General features: G+C 43.3%; 1 protein-coding gene and 1 pseudogene across 3 annotated transcripts; both read right to left on the bottom strand.

The window, feature by feature from the left end:
• Nucleotides 1-890: 890 nt before the first annotated feature.
• LOC136532203 (protein FLUORESCENT IN BLUE LIGHT, chloroplastic-like) lies at nucleotides 891-6,076 on the bottom strand (annotated as a pseudogene).
• A 436-nt stretch (nucleotides 6,077-6,512) lies between these two features.
• LOC136532202 (transcription initiation factor TFIID subunit 6-like) lies at nucleotides 6,513-11,478 on the bottom strand. 3 transcript variants are annotated; one of them, XM_066524798.1, is made up of 12 exons: nucleotides 11,201-11,474; nucleotides 10,652-10,738; nucleotides 9,968-10,069; nucleotides 9,768-9,876; nucleotides 9,546-9,652; nucleotides 9,324-9,461; nucleotides 9,144-9,239; nucleotides 8,900-9,024; nucleotides 7,628-7,760; nucleotides 7,430-7,555; nucleotides 7,221-7,332; nucleotides 6,513-7,071 (listed from the first exon to the last, which is right to left on the bottom strand). In XM_066524798.1, the coding sequence occupies exons 1-12, from the start codon at nucleotides 11,324-11,326 to the stop codon at nucleotides 6,698-6,700; spliced, it is 1,635 nt and encodes a 544-aa protein (XP_066380895.1). In that variant the 5' UTR covers nucleotides 11,327-11,474; the 3' UTR covers nucleotides 6,513-6,697. The 3 variants fall into 3 exon arrangements, 2 of the variants coding, with proteins under 2 accessions (XP_066380895.1, XP_066380894.1); XR_010778192.1 differs by having other exon boundaries at nucleotides 6,933-7,071; nucleotides 7,221-7,322; nucleotides 11,201-11,477; XM_066524797.1 differs by having other exon boundaries at nucleotides 7,430-7,760; nucleotides 11,201-11,478.
• Nucleotides 11,479-12,617: the final 1,139 nt, after the last annotated feature.

The raw sequence follows: 12,617 nt of genomic DNA, 5'->3' as shown, positions 1-12,617 counted from the left end.
TGTTTCATTCCAGAGAGCTCTAGTGGGTCCGCATGATATAGTGACCAATGTTATGAGATCAACACCATTGAATATTTCACTCCGGAGAGCTCTAGTGGGGGATAAACTCGATGAATGGGAAGACTTAGTAGCTAAGATCCCGCATATCAATTTAACTAATGAGAGATATTTATTTATTTGGATGTTACATAACAATGATCAATTTACGGTCCTATGAATACTATGTATTAGTTTCGTTGAAATTTGCTCAAAGCGCATCTTCAAGCACAAATGTTGAAACTTAAAAGTTGCCTTTGATACTCAAGTTTCAATTTTCCGAATGTCAGAGCCCAGTTTCCAGACCACGTATCTTTGATTGCCAAAGACTACTCAGGTGAAAATTCTCTACTAGTTTATGAGCATGTTATAAGAAAAAAAAAGAGTTTTTAGAGAAGTTTCACACCTATATTAAATGTGTTGTAAGAATTGCATGAAATATTCATTCCCCATACCCAAATTTTAGTTACACCAATTCTATCTAGAAATTACGCCAAAATAATCACCGTAACTCTAGTGCAAATCGATCAAGTTGACTGTAACTAAAATTGGAGTGTGGGATAGAAGACTTTTCACCCAAATATACCACGAAATTGTACCAAAATAACCACATTAACCCTAGTACAAGTTAAATGTAAATTCAGCATATATTGGCAGTAACTAAAATTGATGTGTGGGAGGGAAAATTTTCACTGGAATCTTAGTTTTATTCCATGCATGTTATTTAAGAATTAAAAAAAGGAAAAGAAACGAAAAGCCAAAAATTCAGGTGGAGGAAAGATTTTCACTTAGGCGTGATATAGCAAAACTACAAAATTAAACCAGCGCAAATAGCATATTGACAAGAGTTCCTGTACGGACCATTGAGCCACTAATTATCAAAACAACTACGTACACGGCATGATACTGATCTGTACCTAAACATCTTAGATAATTCCGCCAAAAACGAAACTTGAATCGTGATAACAAACATCAGTTCCAGCTGGGAACTGCACATCTACAATAGAATACATGGCAAGCGAAAAAGGGTAGAGACACGATTAGCGTTGTCTGTCTTTGTCTTCGCTCTCACAGATTTTTCCGATCAGCGCCGTTGTTCTCATTCATTCTCCAATCTTGCTATGTACTTATCGTAGAACTTGCCTGCCTTCTCGAGCTCACCAAGCTCGGTGTAGCAATCAGCTATTGCTCCATATGCTTCAGTGACACCTGCATCCTCTCCGGTCATCTTGGAGATGTTTAGCACCATGGAGTGATAATTTATGGCTTCCTTGTACTTGCCTTGTCTTTGCAAGGATGCCCCTGGAGAATGCAAAGTAACTTCGTTACTTTTCACAAACACATCAGACTGTCTGTGGTTTCCATTTTTGCTGTATAGTGAGGGGAAAAAGAACTTCAAGTTTTGATGGGGGACACACTAACAATTCTATTATGTTTATATTATCAATTTTTAACTTGGTTAAACATGCCTGAAAACATTTTCCTTTGTTATCATTTGTGAACTTGTACTTTTGTATAGCATGTAGCATTTAACCAAATAAAAAAAGGAAGGTACTCGAAGATTCTCACAATTCCATGAAACCATCTGCGAAACCAAACCATGAAACTATAATTTCACAAAATAATGAACAAACCTAATCCTCGTGCTGCCTTCTTCTCTTCAACATGATCACCTAAAGATTGTGCAAGATCAAGAGCTGCCTTAAACTCAGGAAATGCCTTGTCAGGAGCTTGGTTTCTCAGATAGTTCTTCCCAGTCCTGAGATATGCAATAAGGCGCTCTTTCTGAGGATCAACAATAACTTCTGATTCAGGTATCTTACTACCAACTGGGGCATAGCTCAAGGTAGGAGCATAAGATTCAATCTTGGCTTGTCTTCTCAGTGCAGCATTTATCTGACGTAATTGATCATTTAGACGTGCAAGCTCCCCTCTCCTCTGTCTCGCAAGGAGCCCTACAGGATATCTGAATTGTTCAGCATGATGAAGAAACCATGCATATAACAAAACTTAAAGTCTCGGCTATGCAAAATCAACAACCCAGTTATAGTCAAAAGAAACAGGGAAGGTAGTCAGCACAAAAGACTATAATGCCATAAATAGTTGCAGATACAAAAGAAAACTGGAAATTAGTGGAAATAATCCAGTTCTTTCAGACTAAATGGTAGGAGGTCAGTTGGTGGGAGGTGTGGGTGTACACTCCCAGAACCTAAGTTCAAGTCCTCTTCAACTCAAATTTGGGTGCCTATTTCCTCTTATTTACAATGAGGTGTCTTTTTCACAATAACTGGGTGCTCCTAAATGTAATTTTCTTTGCATTCCGTGTTTGTTGCATCTGAATCTGCATTTCTATGTATATATGTTTTAAATTTAACAACATGCACTGCTAAATAACAAACTGGGGAAAAAAAACAATCGAATATAAAATGTTGTGTTTAACAAGTATTAACTTGCAAGAGTGCATAGCATGCTCCTGCATTTCCCTGGAATTAGAAGTGATTCAGTGTGTGCTCTTAACGCTCAGATATTTAAATCATTTGTAACAAAATATGATGTCGATGACCATTAGAAAACATAAACACAGAAGTAAGGAAACCGTCCACTGTGTATTGCCGTGCTTAAATCCACAACCAGTTCTCAAGCTCCAACCAATGTTCTATGCATGAAACTTTATTTTAAGTTAAGAGTGTGATGAGCTTACCTCCAACAGTAGCACCAACCATGGCTATTGCGAAACAGCAATGGCATGTTAGGGAGAGAGTATGCTTGCTCACATGGTTCTGCTATACAACTGGGTGGTAGAACATACATGATACAACTACTGAGAAGACATGCTTTGCTAAAAGGAGAAAATACAACTTCCTGCGACAAGTACAAGAAAATAATGAGTTGCATATCATTATAGCTGAGGTTTCCATACACAATTTGCAAGGAGAAAAATTTAAGATGTGTTCAATAAGACAGTACTAGGTTACTTTTAATTATTTGGAAAAGTTAAGTCCCCTTAAGTCTTATTTCCAATCAAAGGGTTGTTTATGTTAACAGATGATACATGCTAAAAATAGAGCAAGGGACTCACCATCATACCTGAAGATCAGATAAGGATTTCATGAGATCATGCCCATATACACTAGCTACATGGATGCCATCATTCCTAGAATCAGTTGTGATCAGTCAGTGATGGGGCACGCCGAGCCGCAGAACACTTAATAGGACAGGACAGACTTGCAGTGCTGTCAACTAGTAAAGGAAGAAGAAATGATTGTTCTGCATGCCAAAAGTGAATTAGTTACCTAAAGTAAAATTTTGCATCACATTGTGTAAGTATTACAAGGACTGTCAGAAATATGAATTATAAATTTGGATCATGATCACTAGTGACATCACATTCTAGAAAAAAAAAAACACAAAAATGAGCAGTAACTTGCACATTCTTAATACTGTCAAATACTTCATTAAATTGACCAGAATAATTGTGGTGTTAACTAAACAGGTGTAAAGTTAAATTCTATCAAACAGAATAACCATATTAACTTAACAACAATATCCTATGGGAATAATACATGCATGGGCATGGCAACAAAAAGGTGGGATTTTTCTTTCCCGGTTTTCAGGCAGAACCACAACGCAAGGATGAAACATTAAAGATCAAATGGCAATACTCTTCTAGCAAGCAAAGACTTTACAAACTTAAAGTGAGTCATTTTGTCACAAAAGCACTCACTTTAAGCGCATAGTGCAAGTAGGCAGAGATATATGCTGCCACTGCTCAAAGAAATGGAGAGATGTGGACCCTGATAGAAGCAAGTTTTAGAATGGAGGCTACTCAAAGGTCAAAGTTGTATTTCCTTTTAAGGGAGTGCATATTGCATAAGAGCCCCTCACATTAACAAAAGCACCTAGCTAAGCATTAGCACAGCTATACTGAAGTCAAACAACACCTTGTAGGATAATACTGCCCTCCTCTCTCACATCACAAGAAAAGAGGAAGAAAAAGTTGATAACACTAGTTAATCATCGACAATGTTTAACAACAGGCCCTCTATCACAGCAAATTACCACCACTAACAAAAGCTTACTGGGGGAGAGGATCTGGATGCCAAAAGTTGTCATCTGCCCAAACAAGACTAAAAAATAAAGGCTGTATGGGCAGTACCCACACATCCTGACTTCGAGATTATATATTGAAGTTGTGAACCTGGTATCGAACACGTCTTCAGGGTCCAGGCAGCCATTGGCAAAGGGATTATACAACCAAAACACAATAGGTCGATGGGACATCGTCTTGCACTCGCAAGATTTCAGAGTCACTAAAGCTCCTATCTTTTTTTTTCGAGAACGTGCGTAGCACATGTTTCATTAAGAAGAAGTTAGAAGGTTTACACGCCCAACATCACATCACGGCGAGGTGCCATGAGCAATGAGGTTGAACAGAAACACAAGGCACCGCTAGGCGGTGGAATACACGCTGTTGTAACTAACTAAGAAACTAAAAGTGCGACCGCAGAGCTTGCGACTGTTGAGGGAGCCCGTGCTCAGGACGCCTGCGTCGCCGCCCGCCTCCTGCGAGCACCAGCCAATGGGGAAGAGTTCCCGCATTGCCGCGCGCTTGGACGAGGACAACGGCTCCTAGAACGTCTCGTGGAAACGAGTGGCGATGGAGGTGTCGGCGACCGTGGACCACTAGATGAGGGGCGCCACTTGTTCAGCATGACCCGCTTGGCCTGCTTCTCCGGCTTGGGGTCGCGGTAGACAAACTTCAGCCGCAAGCCTGTCACTGCGACGCGGGACGAGGTTCTCCACCGGAACGCGCGAGACACAGAGGCACGGCGGCGACTGGATGAGGGGCATGTCGAGCGGCAGCTTGAGGCCCTCGATGAAGTCTTGGACAGAGGTTGAGCGCACTTTAGCTGGGCCTACAATGGGAGGCTGGGCTGTAAGAGATCCGACAACAGGCGGGCTACAGTTGTTCGGCGTGTTGAGAATCGCCATCGCCTAGGCTTGATTGACCGAGTTCATCAGCGCATGCTGGGGAGGCTGGTCACTTGGCGAGCCCACGGGGTATCCTCACGCGGGCGCGAGACGCGGAGGCTCGGAGGTGACTGGATGAGCAGCGGCTGGATCGGAACCTTGAGCCCTGGCATGAAGTCCGGCACCGTCGTCAGTTGAACTGTACGAGATCCGGCAACGGAAGGGGCTGGGCTAGCCGGCGTGCCGTGTGGAAGGCCCGCTTCGTCATTAGGAGACGAGTCCTGCATCCGCGCACAGGAGGCCAAGAAGGTCCGGCCCATCACGGGGGTACAGCGCGACCGTGCTAGCTGGCGGCCACAAAGTGTGCCCGCCCTCACTTGGCGACACCGGAGCTCCCCCTCGATGAACCGGGCGGGGCGGCGGGCCATGCCATGAGGTCATGGTCCGCAGCCACCAGCTGTGCAGTCCACGACGCCTCTGGATGGCAACTTTGCAGCGACATATCCGGCTCTCAGAAGGAAAGCAGCGCCTCGGCAGGGAGCGGTCCTAGAAACTGAGCATATCATCACCGCGATTCCTAGAAACCTCACTGTGACGACTACAGCACTGAGCACCAGACCGGCAGCTTGCAGTAGCATTCAGTGACACACGCACAAGTACAACAAACAGAGACAACCGAAGTAGAGAGAGAGAGGGGATGGCGTGCATTTCGTCGAGCAGCTACGGTGCGCAGCAGTTCGGAGGCGAGAGAGACCAGAAGAGCACACGGTCTGGAGGTAACTCTTGCTCAGAGGAGCAATGGATTGGATAAGCCAGCGTGAAACGATAGGAACGGAGGCCGCGAGAAATTGAGGCGTGGCACGTCTACGGGTACTAGACCAAATTCCAAAGAAAAAGAGGGAATGCCGAATGGCCATGCAAGGAAAAGAGGGAAACGGACCGAGGAGCAATTGGGGGGCACTCACTGAAAATGGCCTCCGGGAGGACGACGCGCGGCAAAGCCCTGCCGCCGGAGCTCCGCCGGGGCGGCGCTGACGGAGCAGCGAGGCGCAGGAGAAGCGCCATGAGGGAATAGGATAAGGGAGGGAACCAAACCCGCGAGGGGCTCATTATCGTCACGTACATGTTTTTTTTTAGTTTTAGCCGGTCATTTTTCATGCAAGACCCTAGAAAGGATGTGATATTACATCATAATTCTAAGTCCTGGAGGCGTAAACAAAATTGAGCACGAAGAATCGTGGCTGAAGCCACTGTTCTTCACATCAGGGATCAGTGCAGGTCAATTTCAGGAAATGGAAAACGTAGTTAGAAATGTATTGGAGAAGAGAAAACAGAGATGAATTGGAAGAAGAGATGTGTGACAACTGACGCTTATTTTGCGACAAGCATACAAGGCTAGAATGAGAATGACACTTATTTTGGATGGATAGTAAGCACTTACAAAAGCAAACTATGCCATCTGAATGTCAATGCCACCATAAAATGCATGTATTGGATAGACAGACTTGAAGAAATACTAGTAATATTACTTAGCAGCACAGTATACATAACTGGAATATGTTACAATTACATGCAGTAAATGAGTAAACTACAACTGGCATTGCATTATAGCGTTTCGTGAACTCTGCAAAATATCCCTAATTGTACAACAGCGTAGATTAACGAAACCTAGAGCCTATGCATTTCCTCTCTACACAAACAAGGATATCTCTGGTGGTTGGACAAAGGAGAAGATGGCTTCACCGAAGACCTCGTACAGAGACCCCAAGAGATGACCGGTGTCCTGATCCTCCTTCCAAGCTTGCCTAAGCACTGCAGAAACTCTCTGTGCGAGATCACTGCCCTGATCTCTCCGGATGGCAGCTGATGGGATGCTCTCCATCTGCCCAGAGGACGAGACCTGCATCACGCCAGGGTTGGCTAACTGGTTCCAAAAGCCATCCATGGCACCTTGCATGTTTCCTCCCATGGAAGCTGAGGCCATGGAGTTGGCTGTTGCGTCTGTTGCCATCTTCTTCAGAGGTGGCTGAGTTGCAGAGAGATTTGTGCTAGATTTTCGCTTATCTGAAATTTGCAGAGCAACATACTCTTTACTTTCAAACTCTACTAACTCAGTTGCTGACAACAAGGGCCATTTGGCACTTAATTGCCAGTCAAACTTGTGTCTAGTGTGCATATATTCAACTGATAGTGTGCTTATATTCAGCACTTACTTGGGTTGTTGGTTAAGACCCTTTTATTGCTCCGTAAAAGAGGCCGCGTGGATGGAGAAAGCAAACCAGGAAATAATTTCAACCGATCATACAAGCATTTGCCTGCAGCACACTAAAAAATGCATCCCACTGGTAAGAAACTTAGCTTGGCATTAGTTGGTGAACCAAAATACAGTAAACATTATATTGACTGAGGACTCTAAACTAACCAGCAAGGCACCATAAACACACCAAGCTTCCTTCCGTTTCATCTCATTTTTCTGCTTCTCAAGCTGCAGTTCCGGCTCCAGAAGTTGCATATATGTCACAAGGTTGGGCAAAAGAAGAAGTCTAATCTGGTAAGCAGAAAAAAAACAATCAGCCAGTGCATAACTAATACAAAAAAATGAGTTTCGAATGGGATCTACCGCGCTGGGCCCCAATGCAGATATCCCTTGAACAGCACCATAATGTTGTGTCAGTGATTTGGCAGGATCAAGAAATGCATGGATCAATGTTTTAGTTAACCGATTTTGAAGGTTGTGATAGACATGACCAAACCTGAAAACCATCATCTTCAGTTGATCAACAATGTCATGAGAAAATTATTAAGGCAATTAGCCAATTACTACATACAAAAAAGACCAATTAGCAAAGAGATCTAGAGATCATCATTCAGAAAAGGACTCACCTCCTGCGTATTCCAGAAGAAAAAAAGAAAAAGAAAAGGACTCACACTCCATGAGCAGATTATGCAAAAGGCTATGGATCTATCAATTCCAAAAGAAAATGGATTTATGGGGAACACATAAGACACGAACAAACGATGACCCACCCAACAAATGCATGAAGATATAACTGAAATAAATCTTCTGTCCACACACAGCATACTGAAAATATTTATTTACCAGTTGGTCTCTAAAAGGAACACAATATGTAGTCTACTCAGTAGCAAAGCCATGCAATGGTTTATTGGTATGTTTTCCGCTAAAGAAGATGTAAGCTGCCATGAAACTGATCATGTCACATATAAAATGATCCCACAAAACAGTAAAATCTTATATATGGAAGAAAAGAGTATGAAATGGTGGTCAAACTATTATTGACTTGACCTTCATCTTAAACCTGTCAAAAAGATAGCATATTAGCATAACTAAGATAAAGCACTTTTATGGGCACTGATAGAATCCTTGATCCTACCACGACTACGGAGAGCGTAGGGGTATGAGGATGGGAGGCCGGGGTCAGAATTTCCAGGGCCCGAGTTGGTGCCGTGGTGACGAGCAGGAGCGGCGGCACTAGGGCGTGCGGCGTGCATGAGGGAGAGAGAGGAGTCGGCGCTGGGAGATGGCCCATGAGGCCAGGCAAGATAATTGCCTTGCTTGATTAATTCCAAAAGTATCAAGGGGTATTTATCCCTTCTCCTAACATGCCAATTAAGATCCTATATTTAAGGAAATAAACAAAATATCTAATGGAACGAAATCCTGGGCGCCTAGGCTCCCTGTACGCCAGCCGCGCCTAGCCATTTGGTCAGGCTCGGAGTTGGTACGTGACACCGGTCATAACAGGCACATTTTGTATGAACTGTTCTCTAAGATCATAATATGGGAATCAAGGAGTTGAAATCATAAATGTAATTGAATTAAATTTTGATAATTATACAAGGGACCTACTGACACCCTTCACATATCACTCACCTCCGACACACTGAGGCAACCAAATTGGCAGAGAAGTCTCTAAGTTCCCAGTGGTTGTCTGAAAGCCTGTGCCCTAGCCTTTTTGCAACAATACAAGTGATCATTGATGGCATCAGCTGGTGCAACTACAAATCAAGACAAATATTGCTAATTTAGGATTAATATATGATGAAAAGAGTATACAAAATGACTAAAAAATAAGCCACACACATGATCGATCAAAACTTTATGGTTTACCACTTACATAAGGTTCAATATGAATATGTGGATTACGGAGAAGACTTTGGACTACTCTCATTAGAGCAAATAAAACAGGAAGATCACCCAAACTCCGGGTAACCTGAAATTCAGATGGATACGCACTTTAAGTAATGCCATATCAAAAAAAAAATAACACCAAAAGAAAGAAAGCTACTTGTACAACCTCGTCTGCAATGAAGTAGGAAAAGTAAGGAACCAAAGGATGAAGACCAGAATCTTTTGCCAAGCTCACTAAAGCTTCTTTAAAAAGGGACGTATCAGATCTACTCATAGTAAGCTCAGCTATTTTATCAAAATACATCTGTAAACCAAACAGTGAAGAGGTATATAAGTTTCTTGGAAATATATGAGTAATATACAATGCATGGTATCATAATCAAAGTACCTGCAATTCTTTAGACAATACATGCTTAACAGGAAGCTTGACATCAACTGGAAGTCCATCATCCTTCCCATGCTCAGACCTTTTATTTTCAGTTGGTGGTACAATTGCTGAAATAAAATGCTATTTGTCTCAACAAGTGTTTTTTCTCTTAGAGAAGAATGTGACTACATCTTGCCAAGGAGAAAAGTAAGGACTATAAATCTCTGGACAAAAAGAGCAAACCGTCAATAGCAGGATTCTCCGGTATTGCAGGCTGTACCCCCTCAATCGCTAGCCAATGGGCTACAACTGATGTGTCCAGTGGGGCTTTAGGCAGAGGAGCTTCAATAATCTGCATGACACCAACCAGGAAGAAACATTTCAAATGAATGATTTTGAAATAAGTGGTAGGAAAATTCAATAAGCATTAATATTGCCCCTACCTCTTTGAAGTCTACCTCCCGATCATCAAGATAGAAGAGATCCTTATGCCCAACAGCTCTCTTAAAACGCAATGGATCACCAGAAGCAAATCCATACACGGGCTGATTGAGAACCCATAGTAATGAAACAGCAGAGTCAGCTCAAACAAAACAAGGTGTAGCAGAGGAATTTCAACACTCTTCAATATAAAAGTATTACGAAAAATGGCATCAGGAAGGTAGTTTCACACAAACAAAAGCTAATCAAAGAGCTTTACGTGCTGAGACAATTCTAGTCAGAAAATCACATCTATGAACTAAGGAACCAATATTACAACTGTCGTAAAAACAACTATGTACCAGTAAAGCAAAACTACTTTTTTTCTAAAGATTTCTGAGATGGAATTTCGAGATAACAAATATATGGAATCATTCTTCAAAAACTACTTGTTCGATTGTTTACTGAACCAAATATGCAAGTGGAAGGCATAGGTTGAATATCATTTACATACCATAAATACACTTATCAAAATCTAAAAGTTGATTGTAGTTACACGTTTTGGAAGTTCTGAACATGATTCAGAAAAACAATACGACGAAAAAAAGGATCCTAAATTTATTAGCTACCAATTCACAAGTGCATAGTGGACCTATATAAGCCTACATTGCAAGTATCCAAAATTTTAGCATAGGAAGGTAATTCACCTCAACATTCCTGAGGCCCAGGGCACTGTCAACATCATCCACCGTCAGAACAGTCCGCTTTGCATGCCGCATACATTTAATGGATTCCTGAGGCAAAACACAGAAAATGGGATCATCACAATGACAAAAGAAGTAGTAAAACTGCAAGGTTTCATGAAGACTTGTGTGATTATAAGTTTAGCATAAATTAGCGCAAGTGGCAGAAAGGGAACAGACAGTATCCACAAAGAAGTGAATTATGAAAACCACTAGCTAATGAAATATCTGGCCTTGGGACACTCTTCTGTTATCAAACCCCACTAGTACTTTGACAAAATTTTGATATCCAACTAAGTTCTACATTCCTAAAGGGAAAGAATTGTATGGACTCAACTAATTAAGCAGCATAACTCGAATTATCAGTTGAAAAAAAATAAAACTTCTCCACCAGTTGTACCAGTGGAAACACAAACACCATCCCCTTGACAAGTTTATCCCATCATGCAGCCCTCAAAATTCCATCTCACATCATAAACAAGCACACCCTAGGCAAGGGGGGCGGGGCCTGACCTGCATGATCTCGCGGAGGCGATATTCGACGTCGGGGGCGAGCGCGACGGCGACATCGGCGCCGAGGCTGGGGATGCCGACGCTCTGAGCGATGACCTCGATCGTCTCCTTGGGCACGATGCTCATCGCACTCCTCTCGGCCCCGAATCCCCTGAACCCTAGTTTAGCTCTCTCCCCCTCGCTTCTTCTCCCCCAACAAATTCCCCCGAGCGGGATCGGGAGGAGACGGAGAAGAGAGGAGTCGAGAAGAGCGGAGGGTGAGCTGTGGGCTGAGCCTGAGTGCAGCGGGCTGTCAACGAGCTCTCTGGCAGGCTTGATTTTTTTGGCCGGGCCTCAAACACATTTTAAGTTGGGCTCGAGGTACTTCATTTTAGGCTGGGCCTCGAACAGATTTCAAGTTGGGTTTGAGGGAAGAGGACAAGTCTATTATTTTATTATTTTATTTACTATATATCTGTCTATTCTCTGGTCTCTAGCTAATATTAAAGAGCCATCATTTTCGTCTGGCCTATTCAATCTAGCTCAACTGCAAGCCCACTCACTCCACACCAGCACATCTCCCGGTGTTGTTCTAGGCCTCAGCTTTTGAACACCAAGCTGCCGCTCCAGCTACCGAAAACACATCGTCTCCGAATGGAAGGAACACAAAGATAGGTCGAAAGCAAATATATGTATTGATCTGGGAAACAACAGTTCCACCCCTTTTTACAAAGCTCACTCAGGAAGCTATTTATACATGACCGTATCTTTTACAAGGACCAAAATACCCTTCTAACTTCTACGATGCTTGGGTATATTCCTCCTCTTGGGGGCACCCCTGGTCCAACCACCATCCGCCCTCCCTTGAAAGTCACCTTCCTCATGCAGGGCCATGGAAACTGATCGTTGGGCCCCCTCTGACAGGGCGACGAAACGACAAAAACCTACAAATAACCAAATCACCCATGCATTAGTTAGCTATGGACATGTCGAAAGGTTTCTCTTGACCCCGCACCCTACTGACAATAGTATGCAGACGAAAACTACTGACACCTTTTACCACAGGATTCGCCATCTCACCTCCCGGAACGGGCGGGCGAAACCAAGGGCGGAAGGTCTTTGTACCCTCACCCCTAAACTTCGGGTGAAGATTAATGGAGCCTATTGCCATACATTTCGCTGATTGTTGATACGATCCCTACAACGGAGTGTTGGCCGAAACCCTCAGCGCCCTTTGGGCACGGATTTGACGGAATCGGTGCTTGGCATTCGCCGTCTCTTTCGCCGACTGGCCTTTAGCTTCCTGCGCGAAACGTTTGGTCGGTGAATGTGATCATGTGGGGCCCTAGACCCTATGGCCTCCCCAACTATAGCCCCTCGGTGATCCCTTTCGCCACTCGCGTCAAGAGTGATCACTGTGTTTTTGCCAAACGTTTTG

This window comes from Miscanthus floridulus, unplaced genomic scaffold (genome assembly GCF_019320115.1).
Source record: "Miscanthus floridulus cultivar M001 unplaced genomic scaffold, ASM1932011v1 fs_550_1_2, whole genome shotgun sequence".
Taxonomy (NCBI): Eukaryota; Viridiplantae; Streptophyta; class Magnoliopsida; order Poales; family Poaceae; genus Miscanthus; species Miscanthus floridulus.
The sequence above is the reverse complement of the archived record's forward strand: the minus strand, read 5'-3'. Positions and strand labels throughout refer to the sequence as shown.

What these genes read in the sequence shown, in the direction of transcription:
- LOC136532202 (XM_066524797.1), bottom strand. Translation starts at nt 11,326, where the DNA reads ATGAGCATCGTGCCCAAGGAGACGATCGAGGTCATCGCTCAGAGCGTC. An exon ending in GGGAGGTAGACTTCAAAGAG is followed by an intron (nt 9,877 to 9,967) that starts GTAGGGGCAATA and finishes GGTGTCATGCAG; the next exon opens with ATTATTGAAGCTCCTCTGCC. An exon ending in TATTGTCTAAAGAATTGCAG is followed by an intron (nt 9,462 to 9,545) that starts GTACTTTGATTA and finishes TTTGGTTTACAG; the next exon opens with ATGTATTTTGATAAAATAGC.